This window comes from Corvus cornix, chromosome 2, assembly GCF_000738735.6.
Source record: "Corvus cornix cornix isolate S_Up_H32 chromosome 2, ASM73873v5, whole genome shotgun sequence".
In the NCBI taxonomy this organism is placed as follows: domain Eukaryota; kingdom Metazoa; phylum Chordata; class Aves; order Passeriformes; family Corvidae; genus Corvus; species Corvus cornix.
This window is the reverse complement of record NC_046333.1, coordinates 16962343-16989807: the sequence shown is the minus strand read 5'-3', so window position 1 is coordinate 16989807 and position 27465 is coordinate 16962343. Positions and strand designations below refer to the sequence as shown.

The window sequence follows — 27465 nt, the reverse complement described above, 5'->3', positions numbered from 1 at the left end:
AGATTGGGAAAAGTACTGGTCAATGTATTTGAACTGGGAAGGCTCTTCAGACTAAACGGGCTGGTTCCTGGACTTGTGTCTTGCTTCGTGAGTGTTTGAAATACAAGTCTGTTGGAGTGAGGCAAATGGAGAGTCTGTGTCGTTCCTGGGGTGAGGTGGGAGGCTTTTCTGGGGAAGTCACAGGTCCCGTGTCCTTAGTGATGTGTTGCATTTTGCAGCAGAATGAGAGATGAAAGGACAGAGAGGGGAAAGCAGTAACAGAAAACATAGTAGTAATGTAATTTTACAAGCCTCTGTGCTATAATAATGTTGTTCTGGAATTGTTAACCCAGGAAACTGTGAGTGTTATTTATTTATAAATATGAAACAAAACCTGATGCCTTTAGAGTGCAGGTTAATGAAGTTACTAACCAAAAAATTTCTCTCTTAACCGAAGTTGTTTCCTCTTCCATTGAGACCTTTATAGCATCTACATGTTACCAACTAAAATTGATGGATGTGGGAAAGGACTTGGTTCTGCCTTCATTAGTCCTGGCTGTAGCTTCACTGGTCTGCAGGATTTTGCTAGTATATAGAAGTGGTAACTGTTGCCACATCTTCAAATGTTATTTTCAAAAAGTTATTTCAAAATGAGAGTTAAAAAGTAATGATAGAGAGCAAGGGTGGGTGCCTGTGTGCACACGCCTGTGTCACATTAAGGCTGGCAGGTCTTTGGTGCTATTTCTGTAGTGGCTTCCAATAAAAATGGGTTTGCTCTGTCAGACGGAAAGTAAACTTGACATTTCGTTCAGTCTGAGGCAAACTCTTCCAAACATCCTATTGTCTGCTGAGGTTTGTATGTCTACAATGTACTGCTACCACATGCTGTTTCACCATTTCTGAGAGCTCTGAATTAATAATGGAAAACAATTTCACTTTTAATTTTAATGATGTCAGAAAAGATCCAGTCCATCGCTTTGTGAACCAGCTCCTGGCAGCTGCTGAGTAATAGAGAGAAAACTCCAGCTTGCTTTCTCTTCAGTTGATGTACCATGTTACTTGTTATTCATTAAGCCTGTTTTCATGCAAGTTCATTAAATAGAATTGGTGAGTGATAGGTACTGTACTGCCTGAAGGCCACTTTGATTCCTGTGTTTTAGTGGTAGTCTTCTGCCACGGTATACTTGCAAATACTTGAGGAAGAAATAATTACAGTGCAAGTAAACTTGCTGGATTTTCTGACATTCTTAATGATTCCTAGGAAACTGGCTTCCAAATTTTCAGTCATGTGTGCTTCAAATAGTGTTATCAGTAGTTACCCTGCCAGGAGAAGGAATACAAAGTTCCAAAGTTTCTGTTTCCAAAGACTGTTTGATGCTTTGCTGTAGCTTCGTGCTGCAAGCTGGAGCATCATCATGTATCTATGTGGTGTGGCCATCTGCTGTTTGGGTTAGCAGGGAACTCATTTTGGAAGTGGGCAATCTGTCCCAAGGTTGGGACCTTGGCTCAAAAACAAGGCATTGCTGAACCAAGGGAAAGCAGAGTACTGAACAAATTGAACCAAAAGTAAATTTCATCCTTCCAGCTTACATTTGAACTTCACCATTTTGGAATGTGTAGCGTTATACATCTCATAAGGCTCATTAACTGTGGCTGCACTTCTGTGGTAAGGTTAGTTATACTATAGATTTATACAAGAAGAAAGCTGTCCTGGTTGGAGCCCTCACAATGCAGGAACCTGTACTTCATATTTATACAGGAAGAAAGCTGCCCTGCTTAAAGATCTCACAACAGAGGAGGGCTGCTACCAAGATTTTAAGCCACCTTGGCACACTTACGAGTCTGGACGGTTCTGTGGATTCCCTGGTATAACACTGTCCCACAGCCCCTGCAGGGCTCTGGGACCAGTTAAGCGTGGGTGATGTGCTCCAGCAGAGTCCCACCCACTTAGAATTTCTGTGGGTGTGAGAGGACCCTGTAACACAGGGTCTCCCTGTTGGAGACAGGACAAGGGAATATTTGCATTCCTATAGATACCTGGACACAAACCTTACTCTTAGTCTGAATGCTCTTTACTGTATCAAAGCTCATGTTACACTGTGACCTTCAAAGAACAGCTTTATAGTGTGTGGCTTTCCTAATGTTAAATGGAGGCTGGCTGTAGCCTCCTAAGGAGCTCAGCTTGGGCAGGAAATGGCAGTCGAGCAGAACAAGGAAAAGTGTCTTTTAATCACCAGGGCACAGGAATAGCCTTGTTGGAGTAAGTGCAAACCTGAAGGAAAAATAATGATGGGCAGAGAGAAGCATCATTAAATATCAAAAGCAGCCATTTAGAATGGAACTTCTAAGAAATTTACATTCATGGCCAAACCCTCCAGCTCCAGAAGGCAATGGAGGAGTGAGGTATGAGTCATCAAAGCTACATTGGCTTTGGAAAAAAGTAACAATCTAGATTTGAAATAAGTGAAGCAGAAGAATAGAGGAACTATTTTCAAGATGTCTGTCTAGAATATGGTGGCTTCATATATTGGGCTTGATCACCAACCCTCTGGCTAGCCTTAGACCTAGAAGTGAGGACATGCCTATGGAACAGTTACTATTCAGGGCATTTTTCAGCAAATCTGATAAAGGTTGCAGGAAAAAACAAGTGTTCAGAGCAAAAAGCAGGATTTCATGGTGTGTTCTCCTGGATGATCTCTGAGGTGTCCTGGATGAGAAGCAGTAAGCAAGTAGACAGGTATTAATTTATCAAGTATATTGCTGTTTCATATTAGATTGTTATAACATTTTGTTTTTGATTTGTTACCCAAAAGTTTAACTGTCTTGCCCAAAGCATTTTTAAAAACTCTTGTGCTTGCCTAGTGCTGAAGAAGAGGTGGAATGAGCTATCAAATAGCTGGCAAATGGTGGGTGCTCTGTTTTCATGGTGCTAGTGGGACATGCAGCACCTCTGTGAGACTTGTGCCTCGTAATGAGTGAGTGTGCAGCTCCAGGCTGTGGAGATCAGTGTGAAGTTGTTGCTGTCAAGTAGTGGGATTTGGGGAGGATTTTTTTCTGACAGCAACAATATGGTGCTTCTTCTCACTGAGGGATTGAAAGCAATCAAGAAGAATCTGTAATTTAACAGAGCTCAGATCGTGGTTAAACCCAGAAACTGTGCTCTGAACTTCAGTTCTGGGGGACATTCCAACTCTGAGGATGGGAGACTTGTGTCTGAACATGGAAATATGCTTGACAAGTAGAAAAACTCAAATTCTGACAGTATCTTGTAACTAAGATTAACTTTCCTGGTGAGTTGACACATGGTCAAACTGTAGAGGCTACAGTCCAGAATGAACCAAAATTAATGAAAGGATATTGACCAAGTTGTGGACAGAGAGTGCACTCTGCTGCAGGACTTGATTGTCTTGAATTAAAGAAATATGCTTTTAAAATGCATGCTGCTGATGGACAGAACATATCTGAGAGTTTAGTTTTACCAGTGACCACCCAATAGACAGAATGACTTGTGTAATTGATTATGTTTTGTGGTAGAAGATGCCATGTCTTCATTCACGTAGTAGTGAGGTGGGTATTTTCCTTCAATTTCTGTCTAATGTGACACCAATATAAAAGGGAAAAAATGCTGTAAAATTGACCAAATATATCAAAATCCGAGCCTTTATGTAGCTGTCTTCTCAACCATGTTGCACACGAAATCCTCAAGTAGAATTTCAGTAAGAATTAATTTTGTAAGTAGGAACATCATTTATTCAACTTCACACAGTTGGACTCAACTCAAGACTCCTGTCAGTCTTGAGTAGTCAAAAGCTCTGGAAAAATAGGCAACAAGTCCTAAAGATGGGCTGAATACCAAGGAGTGGGAACGTCAGGTTATTGTAGCCTGGTTTCCTAATATATTTTCTTATCATAGATCACAGAATGGGTCAGATTGGAGGGGACCACAGTGAGTTATCTGGTCCAAACTCCGTGCTCGAGCCTGGTTCTCCTAGAGCACGTGGCACAGGATTGTGTCCAGATGATTCTTGAGGACTTGCCCCTGCTGAATTTCAGACAGTTCCTCTCTGTCCATCTCTCCAGCCTGTCAAGGTCTCTCTGAAGGGCTGCACAGCTCTCTGGGGTATCAGCCACTCCTCCCAGCTTTGTGTTGACAGTGAACTTGCTGAGGAGGCTTCTGCCCCTTCATCCAAGCCTTGATGAATAAACTAAATAATACTGGGCTCAGGGGACCCCACTAGGGACAGGCCTCCAACTAGACCCTGTGCCACTGATTATGACCCTCTGAGACCTGCCATTCAGCCTGTTCTCAATCCACCTCTCTGTTCACTCATCCAGTCCACACTTCCTGAGTTTGTCTATGAGGATATTATGCTGTTCACTGATGTCTAAGATGGCACCAGTGCCAGCTAAAGCATTCCTTGTGACTGTGGCATGCTCAAAGAGCATTTTCTGGTGTCTAATAAAAGGTATGTCCTTGTGGTGTAGTGTCTCCTTCAGAAGGGACACTCAGAGGGTATATCTTCTCTACCAGGATGTTATTTTCATGAAGCTTGTGGGAGCTTAGCAAGTTTCTGACCCCCTTGCACTGTCTGAAACCAGGCACGAAGTCCAAAGAGTGATTGAATTGGGAAAACAGACACAAACTGTTGCAGATCTTTTCAATGTGGTTATGGTTGCTAGTGTGTTGAATCAGCCTAAAAATCATGTTTTAGGAATAAAGAAGTAATTACATGAATGGTTGCTAGGAAATGCAATAGAAATGACAGATATATCTACTGGCTAGAAAATGTTGGTTTAGCAATGTTGTCCACGTTAACTTATTAAGATATCATGCACTGTTTTCCACCATTTTATTCCCCTCTTTGAATTATGCATCTAAATTACCTACTGATTATAGCAGCTATTTGTTAGCTTTTGGATGAACCATAGAAAATTTTTTCCCTTTCCAGCTAGCAGGGCCAGCAGGCTGTCCATGCTGGAAGCACTTCAGCAGTCAGACTCTTTCCAAAGAATGGTTCAGTCTCCTGGATGTTTGGCAGAGCCCTTCTGTGAGATGAGCTGTGGAATTCCCGTGCACCCCCGTTACTGTTTCCTATTCTAATTGAGTTTTCTTTGCTTAAGCACCACAATTGTCTTGATGAAGTTACTGGGTTGGATTGGCTATTCTAATAGTTTCTATTGGCCCTTATAAGAAAATGTGAAAGACTGTTTTTAGTATTGTAAATAAATATTTTTAATAAAGTTTATAAATGTGCAAAATGGATTTCAGAATGGAACTAGATTACATTGTCATAGGGCCATTAATTGCATTTATTGGCAGAGGTGGGCCAACTGAAATTTGGTTAAAAAATGGACATTGATAAGTAATACAAAGCTGAGGGGTTCTGTGTTTCTTAAAACGCTGCATCTTTTGTAGGGATCAGAAATAGATGCAGCTTTCCTCCCCGCCCCCCTCCCCAAATGGTTTCGGAAATGAGTCACATTCTTGCAGCGTTTGGCAAGCTTTCTTAATCCCCTGTCTCACTGTGTGGCTCATCTTCCAGGCAAACTTTGCAACAGTTGCTGCCAAGCTACAGATGAATGCAGAAGTAGCTGGCAGAAGCAGACATCCAGAGGTGAGGGACCTCTGTGTGTTTTGGCATATTGTTTTACACCTTCTGGAAGGTCTTCTACCGATGTTTGATTTTTCCAGTATTGCCCGTGTTTAGAGCCTGCAGTTACCCTAGTGATAGGAAGAAAGTGTTAGAGAGACAGCATGAAGAGAATTCTCTCTTAGTTAAGATACTGAGGAAGTGAACTAAACCTTGCTCTAAATGAAGTTTAACCTGTGCTAATGATGAAAAATGTCTTATCTTCAAAGCCAAGGATATCTGGCCCTGAGAAAGTGCCTTTGAATTAATTACACTGCATTATTTAATGGTTATAAAATTCTAAGTCCCTTTGGTGTCTGTTAACAGATTCCCCTGTAATTGCAGTGCAGTTTTCTAGGAGAGGAGAAATTGTAATTTTATTGTTTAGTATGTTAACCAGAAGTGAAGTTTGATGTGTTCTAAAGTGATATTCAGGTTATCAATGTCAATTCCAGACTATCAAATAAAGAGAATTTTATTTTTAAAGTAGTCTGATTGTAGATTGCACAGATATTTTCAGCAGTAATGAAAAATCTGTCTTTAAAAATGTCATTGCTGAGAACCTATGAGTGTCCGAGCTACCCATCCTCTGAAAATTGCTGTAATTGTTGTACTTTGATCTGTCTGTAAAGGATCTTGTGGGAAGCTTAATTTGTAAGCTGACCACAGGTTCTCGACGTGTATGACAGCAGCTGTCAATGAGTTTTCTGCTCCTTATCCCCACCATGGCCCCCAAGTAACCTGCTTTTAAACACTGCTCAATTAAACTTTTTCCTCTTTCACCACCTTCTAAGAAGGTACTATGATTTGTACATATTTCTGATCTCCTCTCTTCATTTCTTTGCAAAGTACTCCACTTCCACCATTATTTTTTTTTCAGTAGTACTTGCGTGTTTGTAGTTTTTGTTCACCAATGGGCTGATAACATCATCATCTTTGAAGTGAAGGAGATGAGAACCAGAAGGGAATCAATCCTGTGTTTCCTCAAACATACAGCCTGATCACCAAACTGAGTCACATTTCAAAAGAGGTTAATTAGATGTTAAACACTAAATGTCCCTTACATTCAGGGAATGACATTAACTTTTCTGCTTATGGTTTGTCAGTAGTCATGTGTCATTTATCATTATTTGTGTGAATGAGCTGAGGCTCCTTTCCATCACTGCTTACTCTCATCCCATGCTTAACAAGACCAAAATAATGAAAAATCAAATTTGAAAGCACTGAAGAATTTTTAGCAAAGCATCAAGCTATAAAGACAAATATTGTCCTGACAGCTACCTTTGCTCTAAGCTGAATCAGATCAGCTCTTGCTGTGCTTTGACTGACTCAGATTTAAACAACTCAATGTTATTCTAAGTCTCTTGTTGTTGGAAAACACATTTTTAATTTGAATATAAAAAATAATTTAACTCCACCAATGCACTCAGAAAGGAGGAGAAGAGCTACAGGGGCCTAAGCAACCCTGCAGTAAAAGTACGGAGTGTCCAACCCTGTCCTGTCTCCTTGAAACAAAATGTTGTATTTGAAAAGAAAGGTTAATGAGTAGTGTGGTTGGCAAGCTGGCTGCCTCCTAAGCTGTCTGGAGGCAAGCAGGGCCTCCCAGGTGATGCACAAGGTTCATGGATGCATGGATGTGCTCACTGCTCGCTTGTGGGGCTGCAAACACAGTGTAACACAACACTCTGGTCTTGAAGGGTAAATGAAGTGAGAAAATGCAGTGGGTAAAGCCTTGTCAATGACAGAGCTGTCACTGACTTAGGCAAGGAGACTTTGGCTTTTATCTTCTTTTTTGTTGTTGTTTCCTTTTATTTTGGTTGTTTTTTGTTTTGTTGTTGGTGGTGGTTTTTTTTTGTTTTGGGGTTTTTTTAATGAGTGAGTGTGCTTGACTTGAGTGGTAAGCAGGATCAGAAAAATCCTCCTGGGGTCTTGCAGGCCACCAACCTGCTCCAGCTGCTATTGTGTGCCAGGCACAAAATTACTCTACACATTGCATTTTCTAGGAATCCCTTATGTGCTGCCCCTAACCAAAGCAAAGAAACATGGGCTGACTTGTAATATCTTTGTTAAGCTTTATCTATCCTGACATTGCTCTTACTATGTCCTTTGAACAAGGAGTTGACTTTAGAAAAGGGAGACATTCTCACTGCTGTATGCATGTGGAAATATAGATTTTGAAAGCTGCTCTTTAGAGAAACTTGAAATACCCAACTCAAGGCTGGCTGCATTTTTAGTCTTTTTTCTTTTTTTCTTTATTTTTTTTCTCCTAAATTCTAAAATTACTGGTTTTACCCCCTCTGCTCCAGAATGCCAAAAGATGGATTTGTTTAGTGCTTTATCTCTGAGTCTCTAAATTACATGTGGGACACGATGCCACATGCTTTCTCTTAAACTACTAGTTTGTTTTTGCCTTGTTCTCCCCTTCTGGATGTCTCACCTGCTTTGTGTGTCTGCTGAATACTTTGTCACTTGGTTTCTGGCTAATCACATCTGATGAAGGGCTTTGGCTCAGACTTCCAAAGCAATTGCACAGGTTATTTGAAGGGTTTATTTTCTTTCCAACAGAGATAATCTTTATTGCATTAGGTTTTACCAACTTAGTCCTTTACAACACGCAGCATAAAATTAAACCAATACATACTTTTAAAAAACTGGTTTAGATGTTGTGTTTAAATGTGTTAGAATCTTGTGTTGGTTCAAGAGCTATTAATTTATAATTTCAAGATAAATATTCATGGAATATCTAATTTTTTTTTGAGCTGAACATATGATTTAAAGCTTACTATATAAAGCTTGGGAGTCATTATATTATACTACTGCTGTAAAGCTAAAAATATAATACCAGGGAAGAGACAAGTGGAATAAATGCACTGTGTGAATTCTACAGATATCTATTACTCTCTCTTTAGCAAACATGATGATAAAGTTGATCTTAATTGTAACCAAGCCATCTATAAGAACTAATGACTGGAAGTTAAAGCGATACCAATTCCTTTTAGGAGTGTGATGTCCTGAAGGCCATATGGGTGAAGGATCATTCAATAGCCACCTGCATCTTTCACTGTTTGCCTCAACACTGGCTGCTGGCACATAGGAGGTGTGATACAAGCCTAAATGGAGCTACCTAAGGTAGCTGCTTTCATGAATTGAATAAAGTATGGTTTTAAAAAAGCTGATGACTACTGATGAGGCAAAAATACTCAGGAATATGGTGGGTTTATTCCCAGAGCTTTGCTTTCACATTTATAATGAAATTTGAAACCACGTCAGTTTTATGCTTGCCTCTTTTTTGCTTATGTGGAAGCAGATATTTTTCACGCATCTGCTTTTATTCAATGCTAAATTCTATATGGATCAAATCTTAGGTAATTTAGCAGCAGATTAATATTTTACTGGCTGTGTCTACACAGCGTGTTTTGCATCACTGAGTTCCTGTGCTCCTGAGGGTCTGAAGCCCATGGCCAGTTCTGTGGGCTGAGCTAGTACAGCTTTGCAGGGCTTGGGCTCATAGTCTGCCACTGGGGCCACTGGAAACAGGTGCCACTTGTCAGGGCAAGGACAAAAGCTGCTTACTTGTGCCTGCTATGTATTGTGTAGATTCACCTACAGATTCACCTACAGGAAAAGCCTTTATCTGTAAATAAACATTACAAACAAATCTGGACTGCGTTTGCTAAACTCCTTTTGTATAGCAGAAAACAGTTTATTTATTACCCTTTTCACCATAATATTTACCACCATTGCTTAATAAAACATTATCCGTTAAATCTTTTGTAAAAAGAATGAAATTTTTTCTTTCCTGAGAAAGTATTTTTCCCATTTTTGGCCTCATGGTATTTAGTGTTTTTTCCTGCCTAGATGCTGCAATTTCTTTAAAAAACTGAGGCTGTAAATAGTTCTGTTTGCATGCAATGTTGAGCACAGTGGAATTTCAGAGTTTGAAATTGCATCTAAAGGGATCTAGGCTTCTTTCTCTCCTTCTCTGCATCCCACCTTTCAACATGATATTCTGATCTCTATTACACTTTTGCCTGGGATTATGTGGACTGCAAGAAACAATTTGACTGATGGTTTTTAAGCTGTATTACAGCTGCCAACATCTGGAAACAAGGATAATGTCCTAGACCAATGAAAGATAACAGCATTTGAAGTATTTTGTCCATTTTCAAGTTCTAGACTGCTCAGTGACAATAAAAGTTACAGGCGTTTATTTGGTGTGAATATTGGATGTTTGTGAAAGGATCATTGGTAAAGCATTTGTTTTAATGCAGAACAGATTCATGAACCTTCAGCATATTTGATATGAACAATTCTATGACTCTATGGATTTGTTCAGTGGCAAAGGATTATGAATGCATTTCTAGGGGTGCTGCAGTGTTCACACAAAACAGTAGGAGCTGCTTCTTCCTTTCCTTCAAAAAAAAAATGCTGTCTCTACAGCAGCATGTATCTTCATCTTACAGAGCAAGAAGCCAGAAAGGTGATGAGAATTTTTCTCTGAAAAAGTCTTTTTACTACTTTAACTACCTTTTTGTGCTTGGTTAAAGAGGTTTGGCTGTCATTGGACTTGCACATACACTCATCCCACTTCAATTTCTCCCGTCCCCCACCCTGTCAACAGTCACATTTCTGCAGGGTGAAGATAAAGTGTGAAAAAAAAAAAATAGGTTTGGGCCTTCTCTTTCCTTTTTTTTTTTTCCTTTCATGTCTGTACAAAGGCTGAATGAATTTTCAGTGTTCTTGCATACCGGTTTCATACTTACTAGTTGTTTTCCAATAGTGCCTGCAGGCCTGCACTGCCTGCACTGCCTGCACTGCCATCAGATTGGCAAAGAGTGCAAGAAGAGATGATGCTATCTGGGGAACTGAGGCAAAGAAAAGCAAAGTGTCTCTCCTAACATCAGGCAGAATTATGTCAAAAAGCTGAAATTTGAGATAATACGAGACTCTTAACTTTTTTTTCCTGAGTTTTTCTCAAGTGTCTACAGTGCAGACTGTCCTCTCTTGGTGTACATTTGATTTTTTTGTACTCAGGTATTTTTTGCTGAACTCTGTCCTCTGCATCTTCCTCCCAGTCACAGGCAGTTAGATATTGAAGCATATCCTAGAGTCACAGACAGTCACAAACAAGTAAAAAATATGGAGGTGAGAGGACAGAGGCTGTTTTAGTTAAGTCATTCAGTTGGTCACTGAGGAGCTGCTAGTGTCTAGTTCATATTCATGGTACACCTACATTATAGGTACACCTGTACTCATGGGAAAGGCAGCTAGTATAGTAGTCTACTTTCATCTGATGAAGTGAAATAAACGGTACTGGGAATCATCATTTTACAAGTGTTTCTACCTTTATGTTGCTGGACTGTTTCTTCCCTCTGTACTAGGCAAAGTCTATTTGATGTACAGAAATGGTCTGACAGTAGATGTTCTGTCATGGTAATAAATTTGCTGTGGCTGACCTGATGTCAAAACTAAGCAAGCGTGAAGCTGAGTTTAAACAAAACTTGTTTCACACATTGCTACCTTGAAAAATTACCAGAGATTTTAAAAGTATGGGGCTCCTCTTGGTGTAGGTTTTCTCTCTTTCACCCAGGTCAGATTTATGTCTGCAGCCGTTTTCTGTAACCAGTTGTTGTCTTTCTCTTAGCTGGACTATCTCCACTTTGCTGTGGCTGCAGGGGCACTGGCATGTGCTGCCAGCAGGAGGTTGGGGCTTGGCTGCAGGTGTTCATGGTCTTCCTCATGTAGTGTGAGCTCCAGCTGTCTGAAACCCACCTGCTGGGCTGGGAAAAAGTGCTGGAAACCCCTCAGGAAAAACCACAACTGTCTGATGTCCTGTCTAGATCAAATGTGCAAGAGTCAAATTTGTCACTTGGTCAGTTTATCAGTGGGACAGGCTTGATTATAGCTGTCTTTGCTGTTTGTTGGAGATGAACAACAAGGCAAAAAACCTGGAGTGATATATGACTATGGGAAAAGCTGCTGAGAAAGTACTGTCAGTCTGGAAGGAGTGCCTATTTGTTCTTAGAAGTCTGCGCAGAGCATCTTGTAATGTTTTTATGCTTGAATGTACTTCTGAGTATCCAGTTGTATGATTATCTGCATGACTTTTTTTTTTTTCCTTTCTCACAGTGCATGCCAATTAAAGGCCTTGGATTTGTGCTTGGAGCCTACAAATGTATTTGCAAGGCTGGATTCTATCATCCCAACATCTTCTCAGTGAACAGCTTTCAGAGTAAGTGCCTTTGCTTGAGTTAAAAAAAAAAAAAAAGAGAGCTAGCATTAATAATGCAGGGCTGCTTTTTATCCTCATCAGGGTTATACAGTAAAATCCCAGTGGTTTGCAACTCTCGGATTATATAATCACTTAAGGAGTTCTAGCCCTTTGGTTTGTCATTCACGATACTCTTGAGAATCCTGTAAAACATACCCACTTGAAGAATATTTGATTTGTAAATAAATTAAAAAACATGAAAAGAAGTCTTGCTAAGGGGAAATAGAGATTTCTGGCATCTGTGCTCATGCACAAGTATTCTGAAAATTAATCTACTCATTTTCTGTTTAGCCAGAGGAAATGAGAATGCCCTAGCCTCTGGCTTTGTGCGGGCTTTAATTGTTTTCATTTTACTTCATTTGCAAAGGAGAATTCAAAGGAGCATCCGAACTCTATTATGTACTGATGAGGTAATAGAGGTGGTTCAAGCCTGGGAGTCTGTTGGGCTGGATGTATGGATGACATACATCCTGCACATGCCCAGGACACACATCGTATGGCTCTTAGACTGAGTTGCCCACAACAGGAGAAACAGAACTTGGCTGATGCTCAGCAGGGAAGACAGACAAACTGCATGCCCAAAGCTGGTGTCTGTTACTGTCATCCTATGACCAAGTCTCTGTACGGATTTTGTGCTGAAATTGTTACAGCTGTACTGGTAGAGCTCATGCTGCAGTCACAGGTGCAAAGCTACTGCTTGAAAGTGTAACAGGGTATCCTTCTCTGCCTCCTACTTTCAGGTTCATATCATGCCCAGCTTCTTTGCACCATCTTTTCACCAGAGGTTCATGTCATCAGCTCTCACTGTGAGATCAGTTTGTGTGAGATATCCAGGGAATGGCAACGAGTAACTTCCCAGAGCCTGGTCCAGGACTGTGTGCATTATCTCCTGCCTTGTGTGCAAATAGCTGTTTCTGTTCCCCTAGAGAAATACCTCTAGTACTAATCAACACTTAATGTGTGCATATATATAAGTAAAAAAATACATAAATATATATATAGGGTATATAATGTTTTCTGTATATATTTGTAGAATAAATAGCACAGTTTGTTCAACAGTTTATCTGCTGACTGTTTTCCCTTTTCATATTGTAAAGTGTTGCAGAAGGCAACCTTGTGAGAGTGCTGTTTCTCTGGGCTGTGTGAACCTTTTGCTAGAGTAAGGAAGATGTTTGGTTCTTCCTGAAGTGCAGTGACTTCTGGTGGAATTAGGATTTAATTCCTTGAGAGAGCATATAAAGAAAAACTTTGATTTTTGTCATACCAAATGCTCTAGAACACATGCAGAAATGTGGCTAGAGATCATAACAACAGTGATCATTAGGGATGAGATTAATTTTATTTCATATCAGTTGTGCAAAATATATATGCTTGGTATGTGTTAGTCACCTAGGTTTCAACTGCAGTCAGCATGAAGAGCATGACTCCTCTGGAGGGTGATTTGTCTTTAGGTGGAAAAAGTAATACCTCCATTTTTTTTCTCCATTTGCTGTAGAATGAAGAGTCCATATAGTTACCTTAAAATGGCTATTTAGCGCCTGATAAAGTGAAACATGTCTCAAGAAAGTTCGTATATGCTGATATTGTAGAATGTGGGAGGCCAGTTTGATTTGAGCCTTTGTTGCTGTGAGGTAACTTGAGTTTTGGAACAGTAATGAAGAACTTTTTAAATTCATCCAGATGAAGCTCCATCTGCCAAGTTCTATAGATGATTTCAAAAAGTGAACAGTGAGACTGGAAATGACTAAAGTAATGAGGAAAGTCTGTGATTCAAAGGAAACTTGGCCCTGTCACACAGCTGCATTCTGTAAAAAGAAAAGAGGAAAAAACTAACACGGCTAAAATGGCTGTAGTATGTATCTGGTGGTTCAAAATTATGTTAACATAGGAACTCTAAACACGAATTCTGCAAGCAGTTTTGACAGAAGCTGTCTGACCTGAAGATCTCTTTGTGGAGCTAGGTTGGTGAAATCTGATGATAAAAGAGATGAAACTGAATAGGAATGTTAATCATTTAGAAAATATTCCTAGTGGGAAAAAATAAGGAGGCAGCAAAGATTTGCAGGTCTCAAGATATAAGAAAGAAGACAGATAGGAAAAAATGACCAGTTTTGTACTCCACTCGATTGAAAAATTGGATTGTATTGTGTCTTGACATGGGAGCATTTCTCAACGATACTGGGATTCTGCACTGCAGCAAAACATGGTTAACTACAGTTGCACATTGTGTCCGAAGTGTCCAGCTTTTGAGTGGGGGAAAGGTTCTGCTTTAGGCCCAGATAAATGCTTTGGTTTGAGTCTGAAAGATAGCTGTATGATATGGCTTTGCACAGACATTGAATACTCTACAGAGTTTACTGGAAGACTCTTTGGGAACCTGCAACGTGACATAAATAGTGTCTTGTGTAGGAAAGATTCTGCAAATCAGTTGCTTTTCTATCTTAAAGCAGCATGGTGTTGCTGTTCCCAGAGAGGCTGCATGTGTTGCAGGTTCCCAAAGACTGTGGGACAGGAGCACAGCTGGAATTCAGGCTGTTCTCTTACTGAAAAAGAAGCCAGGCAGGATGGCATTTCCCTCCCAAGTTCTTCAGAACTGATGGTGCCAAAATATGTAAAACCTTTCTATTTTTTCTACATGTGTTAATGAGGACCTTGGGTACTAGAAGGGCACAAAGTTGTTACCATACTTCCAGGGTGTGTTTTGAGGTTGGAAATTGATTTTAGAAAAAACCACATTTCATGTGCACAGGTTGTATTAACCTGTAAGTGCTTGAGTACATGATTGTGCACTTTCTCCTAATGGCTTATTTTTAGGTAGCACTATTAGCGTAGGTAAAATAGACTAACTGATGACTACTTATATTTTAACATTCCTGTAACACCCTTCTCCAAAGCACTTCTGTTCTCTGCCTCCTGGGGTAATCAGGTTTGCACTGGAAAATCCTTAGCAGAACAATGGTGCTTTGTTCAACCTTGAAGTTTGCTCTTTAGCAATGCATCATCTATATATTGCAGAAATTCTCAGCTCTTGCTGTTTGGATGTGAAACCTGCTCTGCTTGCACCAGCAGTGGCTCTTTTGTCTGAGTATGGGACTTTGCAGTCTCTAACATTGCTATGATTACGTAAAAATTTCCAAGAGGGGTTTCCAGTTCAACAGGAATTCCTATTTTTTACACCTGCCCTTTGGCTTTGCTTCTTCAACAGAATTCACATGTGCAGATCTTTGCACATAGGAAGGTTGTCACTGACTTCAGTGATCCCTTTCTGGGGTGAGGCTTATGACCATGGCTGATGACCAGGTTTTGGTGCCAAGAGGTCCAGGTATATTCTCACTAAGTTACTGCAACATTGCTGATGTGACTGGAGTGTTCCTAATTTACTCAATTATAGAACAAGAGCAGAATCAGTCTTTTGTTCTGCTCAGTGCTCAGCATGCACTGTGCTCTCTGTGTTCCTGTGCTGAGTTCTGACTGGAGTGCAGGATGATTTGGTTAGGGACAAAGCAATCCCTGCCCTGGCTCTCAGCAGTCTGTGGTGCCATTCTTACTTTGCAGGAAGATCTCAGCTGGCAATGTCGCAGCTGCTGAGGCATCCCTTGCGTGGCAAAGTGTCCTTAGGAGAACCACAGCTGATGAAGAGTTGCCCTCAGGAGAACATTTCAAAAACAGATGGGCCAATCACACAGAAAAATAAGGCTGGGATAGAAGAGAGAAGAGCTAAGAAAAAAATATGGTAGACTGGAAATAGATGAAACATTTAAGCTTTTTTTATTTTATTATACTTCATGTTAGTTTGTGTCTCTATTCCTACATTCCACCTACTTTGCTTTGCTCTTTTCTCCTTCTTTTTTATCCTTTTTATTTTTTGGTTTGCTGCATTTTTTTCTGTTCTTCTTTCCTTTAGAATGGTATTTTTTTACACCTTCCACATTTTCAGTTTTAACTCCTGCAGCACAGTGTTTGCTTCCATCTCATTTGTGACAGTGCTAAAACTGCTGCTGCCTTACACAGAGCAGAAATGACTTCTTGTCCATCTACCTTATCAGTGTCTAGAATCTTTTGTCATCTTTTGAGGTGGAAAAACTGTTTTTATTCACTGCAAGAGATGTGTAATCCCAAAGAACTGCTGAGATAGGAGAAGGCACAATGAAACATCTAGCAGTGCTGTTAGAGGCACTCCAGGCTTGGCTTGGACTGTCTGTGTTTTGAATTGATGGTACATTGGCTTTGGTGAGAGGACAGGACCAGACAAAAAGGGCAGAAATGTTCAACTATGCATTGAGCAGCTGTGCCCTGAGACATGTAGTCAGGGCAAGGGTGTGGGCGGACAAGATCCCTGTCAGTGGTATATACAATGAACAGTTCTTTCCCAAGAATTTATTTTAGAGGGTCTGAAAAAAATACTTTCTTTTTGTCAAGGAAAAAAAAAAAGAAAAAGGAAAAAAAAAAAGGGAATTTTTAATTGTTCCTTATCACATTGTAGAAAATCTCAAATAGATAATTTTTTTTTGATCATTCTTTTATTTGGTATAAGGAGGAATCACACAGAAACACAGAATCCAGTAGGTTGGAAAAGACCTCTGAGATCATTGAGTCCACCCTATGACCAAACACTGCCATGGAATAGACCATGGCAACGAGTGCCATGTCCAGTCTTTCCTTAAACTCCTCCAGGGACGGTCACTCCACCACCTCCCCGGGCAGCCTCTACTCGTGATGCCAGACACATCTAAACAAAAGCTTGCTGTTGTGTTATGAAGTCATATCCATGGGATATTTACTTCAACATGCAACTGTTTATTGGCTGTTAGCCCTGTAGTATGTGATGAGCATCCACATGAAGAAACTCCCACATATGATTCAGATAAGAAGCTGCTTGATGAAATGGAATATAATGTATTTGCAATGACTTTCAAGGTTGAACATTTCAGAAATAAAGTGATTGCATCAAGTTCAGGATCATGAAAAATTAATCCAGCCATATTCATATAATATTTGTGACAAGTAGTCTCATAACTGTGGGTTTTAAACTATTTTTTTCAGTGTGTAAGTTTTTATACTGCAAATAATTTATTTAGTTGACACAATAAAAATATATTAATGAATGGCTCATGGGGCTCAGAAATGTGAGGTTTAAAAGAGATGGGCCAATTGAAGGGCAACTATAGAAGAGATAAAGGAACAGATACATGGTGAAAAATCAGGTTGACATGAGCTTAAATGTTGAGGAAATGAAGTGGAAAACTTGGACAGTAGGGAATGCACTCTTGGTTTGGATATGGAGATGGAAGGCTATGACTTCTGTCTCTGACAGAGGACAGTATGAGTCTGTTGCTCTAGCTGTAATTAAGAAAGCAGGGATTTAATGTTAGATTTGGAGAAGGTGGTTTCTGTTAAAGCTCTTGGAATGATAAAGGGCTGAGGTCCATGGGTGTGTGCTCTGAAGAGGAATTCCAGTCCTAGGGTATCTTCAAGCTTAATGTTCCTTAGAGGTTCTCCATCTGCTTGGTATGCCCAAGCATCATTATTTTCCAAGATTTCCATTCCTGTCTCACACAGTCTGGGTCAAAAAAGCGCAAGATCTTTTCTTGCTCACTCCTTGTATCTAAAAATCTGACTTCTAACATGAGTCAGCACTATGGTATATTCAGGTTTCCAACATCTTTGTTTAAGAAAAGCTCCAAGGAGGAATTAATGATTTTCATGAGAAACACCATCCTGTTCTCTGCTCACTATGGGATGTAGAAGTGAGGCATCCTACACTGAAGACAAGGAGCATGGGGCTGCTGGAACAACAAGCCAGATAAACAGACCTGAGTATGTGTCCATTTCCCAGGCTTTTCCTGGCAGCAGATGTATGCTCATGTGCATTTGGGCATAGATTTGAGAAAGCAAGAGGTAATTTCCTGTATAGATAACCTTCCCTTCAATTGTTTCAAACTAAAAGTCTGAAGAGAGTTGAATAAGGCTATGTGCATGTGCAGCATAGGTGGAATAGGCTGTCTCTTGAAGGACTCAACAATGCATGATTTACTACTTTCACTGACAGAGAAGGAGAGTTTTGATCAAAGAAATTGAAGAAATTCTCTAGAATTGTGAAAAGTGAGAGCAGTTATCACACATTTTAACACACCGTTGATTTGGCTTTAGCCACATTCTCTTGTTTCTGTGAGTTCCTAAGGTTGTCTTGCCTATAATAAACATTTTCAACAAATCCTTTTTTTCCTTTTATTTAACAATATTCTTTTTTTTTTTGCCCCCTTTCTCTTTTACCTTTTAACTCTATTCATGGCCTGTAGGGCAAGCAGCCTTAGAGGGGTTTATGGGCCAGTGTCATGGATCAGAAGAATTAGGAATCCTGTGTGCACTGTTGATGGGTTCACTTTGATGGATGAGATGTCAGTTCAAGAGTCATTGATTTTCCTAGACAAAATATTAACTTTCCAATAGGTTTTCTTCCTGGTGTCCTTGTGTGAACAATGGAAAATTATACTTAGTCTGAGTGCACTGGTTTTGCTTTGGGGATAGAGTAGTGCAATCATGCAACAGCCTGTTGAACAAATGTTAATTAAGAGGGGTTTTATCTAATTTGAAGCTCATTAATTCACTAGATAGCATGTTTATAAAACTGAGGGACAATCTGAAATAGGATCAGAGTTTGTACTATGAACATTAGGTTGTTAATGGGTCTGCCCTTCATGTGTCTGTGTAAAATCCTTTCCTTATTCCCAAATATTTAATGTAATTTTTTCCCCATTCAAAATCCTTCTTTGTAGAATTTCCCGTGCAGATTTAGCCCACTTTAAATATAACAGGAAAACATTTGATGTTTAATGTTAAAGTTCACATTCCCTCATGTCTAGATGGGTCTGTGTTTTCTGAATGTTATAAAGGATGGTTCAGTGAGAAAAGCAGCACTGGCCAAGCTATCTTGTAACCTAAAGAGAGAGAAGGGGAGGGAGAGGAAGCCCAGCAGAGGACTGGTGCTGAACTCCCCATCCTGTACAACTGAAGGTGTCTCCCCTTGCTCTTCTGATACTTTCAGGAAAGGATGCAGAGAATCGCTTTTCTGGTGGTGAATTGTCGGAGGAAGTCTACACCTGCCTACCCTGCAGAGAAGGATGTTCTTTCTGCACAGATGATACTCCCTGCTATGCACAAGAGGACAAGTATTTACGGCTGGCTATCATCTCCTTCCAAACGCTCTGTATGCTGCTGGATTTCATAAGCATGCTGGTGGTCTACCACTTCCGCAAGGCAAAGGTAAACCCGCGTGTTTTACTTTGATGTTCCTGCTCACTGTGTGGTACACAATCATTTATCTCAGATGTATAACTTCCCATTTGGAGAGTCAGTTTCTCAGGCTAGGAGCTCAGCACAAGGGGAGGATGGGATTTCCAAAACAGGAATGTTTTCCTAAATTGTTGATATAGTTTTAGAGGAAAAAAAAAAAAAAAAAGCTGAGTAATTTGTCTCTTCCAATGAAATATGCTTACATTTATAGATGTTCAGCAAAATCAAGGAAACTATTATGTTCAAAGTAATTTTGGAAAATCAGACCGATAATGCACGTATCTAGGGGGACATGGGGATTTTAGAAACTGGGGATCTTGAAGGTCTCTATTTTGCCACTATTGGAAATGATGTTTGGTTTCAATCTATTTGAGAGACTAACTGGAAAATAATTACGGCAAAGAGAATTTTTTCTGAATAATTCTAGTTCCTAGAGAGTTTAAATGTGATTCTATGGTTAAAGATTATTATTTTTTTCGCTAAAGCATGAGTATATTAAGGAATGTCTGTAAATTGCTGATGCAGCATTTATATACTAAGCTAACAACTTTCACCTCACTGAAAATCTGGTAACATCTCTTGGAATCTCACTGTTGCCTCAGTAAAAGCAGAGTATTCTCTGAAACTTCAAATTTACTAAAAAGAAATTAACTGAAGCTGGCATATATTCACTACCTACATTTGGGAGACGTAGGTGTGCACACAGTATGCTACATTATTGAAATTAATAGCTTCATCCACATTCTATAACCAGATAAGTATTTCCATTTTGGTTTTTGGAACACTTGATCCGCCAGTCTTCCTGATCCTGCAGTGTCTTTGTTACAGATGCATGGCTCATTTTGAAAGACTTTAATATCCTGCCAGGAAATCACAGAACGAGCAATAACATTCCTTTTTTTTCTTCTTCTGTTTCTGACAGTGTCTTTGTATTTAATGATGTTGCCTTAAATGAGTCAAATTACAGACTTAATTGTATTCATAAAGTTTTTTGTTATGAAAAGTTTATTGTAGGCATCTGTTTAGTTGCTTGACATTAACTTAGCGGAAGAACTTTATTCTGATTTTGTGAGGTTTTAATATGGTAATGTTACTCACTTTTAGTGTCATAGACAACATAATGACAGAAGCATTTCTTGTGAGTGAAAACTATTTCTAGACCTGCAAGGTGATATGCAGCTATTGCAAGCTGGACAGCTTCTTTTTTACACACTGAAATATTGGTTGTTTTATAGGAAATTTTTATGTTTTCTCACAAATAGGTTGAGATCAGACACATGTAAAACTGTGTACACTCTTGCACTTGTACATTTGCATAAGTTCTGATATAGATATCTGCTACAGTAAAAAGATATATCTTTATCAGACATAACACAAAAATCTTGTGTTTCGCAAAACCTGCTAGTCATGAAAAGCACATTTTTACGTTTGTGATGATTAGTCATTTCTCCAAAGTAGTCTGTGAGTAAACAAACACATGGAATCTGAATCTTTCATACCAAAGCAATACTAAGGAGGCATATACACATCTTTCATTGTTTCTGAAGTGCTTTTCAGTCATAAAGAAAAAGTTTGGTATTTTTTCCATATTCCCTCTTACCATTAGAAATCATGACATATGAATGAGTGAGAACCAGACATAGAACAAAGCATTCTTTTTCCTAGAAAGAAAAATGATGCCTTTGAGACATTGCAGTTCATTCAGTTGACCAGAGATGGATTCAGTTACAATTTTGGTACCTTATAAGAAAGTTGACTTTCCTCTAAATGTGTACCTCACAAGGAAAAGGGAAGGAAACATGAGACAAAAAAAATAATATGGTGATTAACAAACCTTTCCATTTTGATTGATGTTTTCAAGGAATAGAAACTGATAGATTTTTCATTGCTTTTCATGTCATTCAGTTGAGTTTTTCTTGGCTATTCCTTTCGTGTTCTTTATCTTGCTGGTACAGCATGAAAAAGATCTTGTGTGTTTACCATGAAATGAGAAGTTGTATGGAGGGCAAACTTGTTGAGAAAAATGAGTATTTGCATGAGAAACTGCTGGTTACATTGGGAAATGACAGAAATTGGGAGTGAAGAAAGAAAACTGGTAGCTTAGTATGTACTCTCTGGCAAGGAGGTAAAATCATGAAAATGAAAGAACACATATTGAAGTATATTCAAAATATCTGCCTTTTTGAGAATTTCCAACTGTTAGTGAAGCAAACCACAATTAGGTTAGTATATATGTCTGTGATTAAAGTTGCTGTGTTAAACTGCTCATTTCCATTGTGCTGTGTGGGTGTCAGAGAAGAGCATTTCTTTGGATTCTCTCCCACGTGTAGCACTACAATATTCAAATGGTTGCAAAAATAGTTTTTAATGCAACATTTTAACAGAAAGAACGGTGTACTGCTACTATATCAAGAAGCAAACTTCCAAGTGTTTAAGGGAGCAGAAGGTGGGGGTTGAGAATAAAAGATATTAAATTAAAGCCCTTTCAGTGCTGAAAGGAATGAAGAGTAGATATGTGGCATTTTGATTCGGCTGTTGATCAGTAAAATCAGAATGCAAATGGGATCAGGTAACCTCTTTAGTAAAAGTGACTGCAGAGGACTTCTCAATGCTTGTACTTCATGGGGGTAATTACTCCTGATAATTACTACCTTCAAAAAGCTAAGGTCCTGAAAAGTTAAGGTCTGCCAACAGAAAGCACTTGGGAAGAAACACCCCAGGCACCTTGGCAGTGATATTGTGAGTATAATAATTCACAGAAAGAATGATAAAGGTCTATAAGCATCCTTTAGCTTATGATGGAAGTGACAAGACATTGTTTTGTCTTAAGAAATCAACATATCAGTAAGAGCAGATGCAGATCCTAAGTGTTTTAGGGAAGTGAAGAAATACCTCAGCTATTCAGATCATACTGGTTGCACTTCTTATGACCAGTACTTAAAATGGAACATTGCCATCGGCCTAGTTTTGTCAACAGTGCGGAATATACGTGAGATCCAAGGCAGTTACTCAAGCACCAACCATGCGTAAAAGATAGAGTGCTGCACTGCCACAGAGCGTGGCAGAGAATGGAGAATGGATGAGAACAGAGACCTGGACAATTACTGCCAAAGTGTTACTAACAAAACGTGATGATACAACTTTCATTTTGGCATGATCTTTATTACTGACCTAGGCCATAATAATAAGACTCTACAGAAAACCTGGTAAATAGCAGCTTGTGAGTTCCCACTCAGATATTGATGGTTAATGAATGGTAATAAACAGGCAAAGCCTATAGCAAGCCAGATGACTGGCTTTTAAAAGCCAGGCTTCTTTTTGGAGGAACTTTTACAGGTCTCTGAAGTTTTGAGTCTTCTTCTAGAACTCACTAAGGTTCCTCTAAAGAATCCTCTTCAGATGTCTGTCTAGAAAACTGCTGAACTATTTACTGTGTAATAAGTTTACATTAATAGCAGTAGAGGAGCAATGGAAGATAGGAAATGTGACATCTGTATTTATGAAGACTCCCCATAATAGTGACAAGAACTAAAGACCAGTAGGTCCAACTTAGACACCTGAAGATTCAGAGTAACAGTAATAATAATAGAACTACTGGGTCCATGGGCAAGTGTGGGAAGTGCACTTTTGTGAGAAAGTGATGCCCTACAAATGTATTTGTAGCTCTGTGAATGGGGATTATAAGCATGAGGGGGATTATGGATATGAGAGTACTTCTTCCAAGGTCTGCCACCAAAAGCTCTTAAAAATTATGGTCTCAAAGGACTAGGTGAGCTGCACTATTTTTAGGTAACCAAGGGATGACAGAGGAAAAGACAGGACAGGAAATATGGTATAAAATCATGTACAGCAGAGAGATGTGGATGTGTGAACATATTTATATATATATTCATGGTTCCTTTTATGGTATCACTAGAGGGATTAGGGATCAAGGGAGTCTCTCAAATGTTCAAGAGATCTCTCAAATGTTTTCAAAAGATGAAGTAGTTGCATTACACCACTTTTAATTGCTTTATGTCACTCATTGGCAAAGAATATCATAGATCCCAAAGTATAAAGCAATTCAAACAGGAAGGAATCATGGAGGATATTTCTATATTTCTGTATATGTTTTTATATTTCTAGGGTGTTTAAACGCAGTGGTTTTGGTGAAATATCTGGTGCCACAAGGCCATAATTTTATTGTTGGAAACTTGGAGGACAGATCAGGAAGGATCACTCACTGCTTCTTTAGTAATGCACCACAGACTGTGAAGTGAGGCAGGAGTCTAAATCAGAAAATCTTTTGCTCTCTTGGCAAAGAGTCATTCAGTTAGATTTCATGTCTCTTTTTAAAAACCTTGTGGATACTCTTGTAGACTTGCGCATTTGATAGGTGGCAAAACAAAATTCAGCTTGTTCATTCAAAACACAGTTGGTCCAAATTTCTGGTACCACTGACCAATCTGACCATTGCCAACCTGTAAAAGTAATAGCAAAGTAGTGACTTCAAGCAGTAGTTAGAATTGGCCAAAAGAACAAAATAGAATGGCAAAAAGATACTGTGACAAAGCTCAGATCAATGCTGAGGAATTCATTTGAGGCTTTGTCAAACACAGGTGAAAATGACTCAGCAGCTCTGAGATCAGCTCAGCAGCAATGGTATTAAACTGCAGGAGTCATAACTGGAGAAAGTCACATGCAGAAAATGTAGCCCTTTGCCAAGAGAAGGAAGAACTCCAAAACGATAAGAACAAAAAATTTTGAAGAAGGTACAGAAGGAGTAGCAGAAGCTAAACCACTAGTGAAAAGCTTTGTAGGGAAAGACAGAAAAAGATGAAACATAGATAAAGAGGAGATGCTACTGCTATAATGGGAAAAGACGAAGCATTTTAGCAGGAGAGAAATGGGGGAAATGGGCCAAACAAAGAGAAAAGAAGAAAAATTATTCATAGCTAATACAGAAGGGAAATCAGATGTGTGGATCACTCCAAAGAAATCTTTGCTCCGGATAGCCCTCATGCCAATCAGTAGTAAAAGCTGGAAGCCATGAGCCTGGCATTGACACAAGGTGCAAGAGGCTCAAAAACTCAAGGGAGATGAAAATTTGTGAAATCACATCAAAAAAGCTGACAGCACCTGACAGCACCAGTTTAATGACACTGAGGGAGTTCTGTGATGAAGCATGGGAAAAAGAGATTTTTCCTCAATAAGGAAAATGTTGGAACTCTATTTGACTGCTCTGACAGAGTGATTTTCCTGAATCTGACCTGGGAAGATGGTGAGGCTTCAGAAAAGTAAAGGGACGCTGGATGCAAAACCAGGAACAGGCTCAGTGCTTCTGATGGTCATGATAAGTCTTAGCAATCACAGAGGAGTCTGTAAAGGAACAGGCTTCTCTTACTTCCTTGGTTTCCAAAGGCTTTGACAGAGTATAAGTACAAGAGGATCTTGCAGAACAACTTTCAGCCTTACCAAGTCAGATTTTCATGGCTGTATACAGATGTGCAAAACATTCTCTAAGTTGAAAAACTAAGGAGCAAAACAGCTCAAGGTGATACTAGTAAACATCTTTATGTGCTGTGGCATTATTATTGATTGAATAATGCAAACATCGCTACAAAAACATGTCCAAAAAGTATGAGGCTAAGCTAACAAAAGTAGCTGGTTAGACAAGGACAGAAATCATGGATGTTAAAACAAATATTCTCAAAAATGAGAAGCTGAACAGTGATTTTGTAAGAAAAAGCATCAACAGAATAGGAGAATTCACCTGTGCAAGTAGTGCTATGTGGACCAAGAGAGAGCTCAAACAGGGAATGACCAACTGCAGTATTGATTACATGCAGTGTGAGGGTAGCAAAGCTACTGGAAAGAAACGGAACATTTAAATAACTATGAATAAAAATCAGATTTTTTCTTTTAATTTCAGACTTAACATAGGGCTAATAATCTACCAGAGCCTTAAAGAGAAAACCAGCTGCATTTTAATCATGTTTTTGTGAAAGTACTGGACTGTGGAAGGACATTACCTGCAAAGAACCTAAAGGGCTCATCAGTTATCAGGCTGCCTTTTCAAATGAATTGGAAAGAAGAGCTGAAAATAACTGACCTTTGCATAGCAGCCTCCCAACTCAAACAGGGAGCTCTCAGGTGGAATACAGCTGCTGTGAGAAATTTTAAGTGCCCTTAAGAAATGCCAAGAACCTCTACTGGCAAAGAGAACAGAGAAGTTGGTCTCAGCTATAGAGTGGAAGAGACTAATTGCTACTTTGTGATGAAGGAGAGATGAGAATGTGCTGCCAGCCTTGACTCATGCTAGACCTTTTCAGAGGTCTTGTTTGCTGGGAATTCTCGTTCAGATCAATGCTAAAGGCTTCAGAGTAGTTGCACTAAAGCCAAACTACTTTGCCCTCATCTCACCACCCTATGGTGCTGCCAGGTTCTGAAAGTAGGGGAATGAAGGGCGAGCGTAGGGATCTGGTCTTTCCATCTTCTTGATGTACCTGTGGATGTAAATCCAGCATGTCAAGGTAAAATTGGTAGCAGTGAGCACACTTGGAAAAGATTTTCAGCTCCATAGAATAATGGAAAAAATGCTTGGAGTCCAACACTAATTTGGAATGGTGCTGTCATATGGCATTAACAATGATGAAGGACTGTGATACAGCCCATTGGAATGAAGGGCCTTGCCCTGTTCAAGACTGTTTCCAACCCCAAATATTGGAAATTTTTAGCTAAATGACCTTTCATTGTACTGGTCTCCCCCCTCCCTCCCCCATTTATGAACATTCAAGAACTGTTGGAAATACAGAAATACAAATACTTCTAATGAGAGGAGGAAAATACTCATCTTGGACACTGATGAAGATAAAAACTCACTGTTAGCAGGACCACATGGCTAATCATCAACAGGAATAAATCATTTTACCTCTCTTGAGGGAACTGGGCAAATAATAGCTACAGACTGTTTTTATATGGTTTTTATTCCGTCAAATACAGATTTTCAGTTTGGAGTTCAGGCTGCCACCACTATCCCATTTTTCCATTTAGTGTAAATATATTTAAGTGTTCTGCTAAATATGATTTCAAAACTGTGAAGATAGTCCCTAAACTGCAATTTTAACACTGCACAGAACTGCATGTAGATGGAAAGGCAACATGCAAATTTATGCTGTAGTTCCCCTTTCTAATACTGAGAAATCAAGAATGTCTTTTCTCCCTTGCTGCAGCCATGATAGGATACAGTAATTCAGAGTGAGGTAATCACAGGCTATTGATGTGTGTTACATCTTTAAATATGAAAGCATGCTGGCTTTGCAAGCATACCTCTTTTTCTAATGTAAATCAGCCAATCCTTTTTCCTTTTTTTGACTCCACAGTGGCATCTCGATGTGCTTATGCCTGGATGCCTTTCATCTTTGGTGCACATTCTGCTTTTTTCTCCCTAGACAACAATTTCTGACATTTCAGCTGAAGTGGAAACTTGATAGAGGGAAGAGATCTTGTGCAGATGGAGCAGCTGCCTTTACACGCTGTGCTGGTGGGCATACCTGATAGTTCACTCAGCATATCCACATTCTGTGCAGTGCATTATATACCCTTTCTTCATCCTATCCTAGGGTGAGAACCTAGTTTCTTGTGATTTCACAGGAAGTTTATTGCAGCCTTCAGGTGTGCAACTTTAAAGACATTGCTGATGTTTTTTTCAAAACTCTTGTTTTTAGTGGAATTCGCATTTCCTTTATTTGCATGTCCCTTCCCATTTTTCTGTGTAGTTAAGATGTGCATTTAGGGATGCTGTACTTTGTTAACTCCCACACAAATAATTTAGGCGTTTCGCTTGGGTTCCTGAATGGGCATTTACAGATTTGCTGGGAAGAGACTTGCTATCATGTCAGCAGAATAACAGCTACATTATTTATTTATTCTGCTATTTGTCTTGGAGTTATATCCTGCTGTGAACGTTCCTTGGACAATCAATAGCAATAGCAAAGTCCCTGGTGGCTTGCATGAGGTCTTTGGCATGCCTCCCTCTCCAAAAGAAGATTTCTGTCTGAAGCAGGGCTTTCTTTTTGTTTTAAGGGTCTAATAGTAGGACCCCATTTTGATGTTGAAAAACCAGTTTAACTAAGGAGAAGCTCTTATGAAGATGCGAAAATAGGGTTTTTTAGAAGTTTTACTCAGAGAGAAGAAAGAAGTAACATAAATAAGATACAGGGAAAGAAAACACCAGAAAAAAATGTAGCATGAGAACTTTCAAGCAGTAGAAATAAAACTGTATTGGAAACCTTATTCTAGGAAGTCTTGCAT

The 27465-nt window shown here is 39.4% G+C and overlaps 1 protein-coding gene across 1 annotated transcript in view; it reads left to right on the top strand.

Moving 5' to 3' along the window:
- Positions 1-27465, top strand: part of GPR158 (G protein-coupled receptor 158) — a 192432-nt gene that overhangs the window by 72913 nt on the left and 92054 nt on the right. The window contains exons 3-4 of the mRNA XM_039548501.1: positions 11739-11841; positions 18926-19143. Of these exons, the coding sequence (XP_039404435.1) occupies positions 11739-11841; positions 18926-19143 (321 nt within the window). The remainder of the gene's footprint in view (positions 1-11738; positions 11842-18925; positions 19144-27465) is intronic.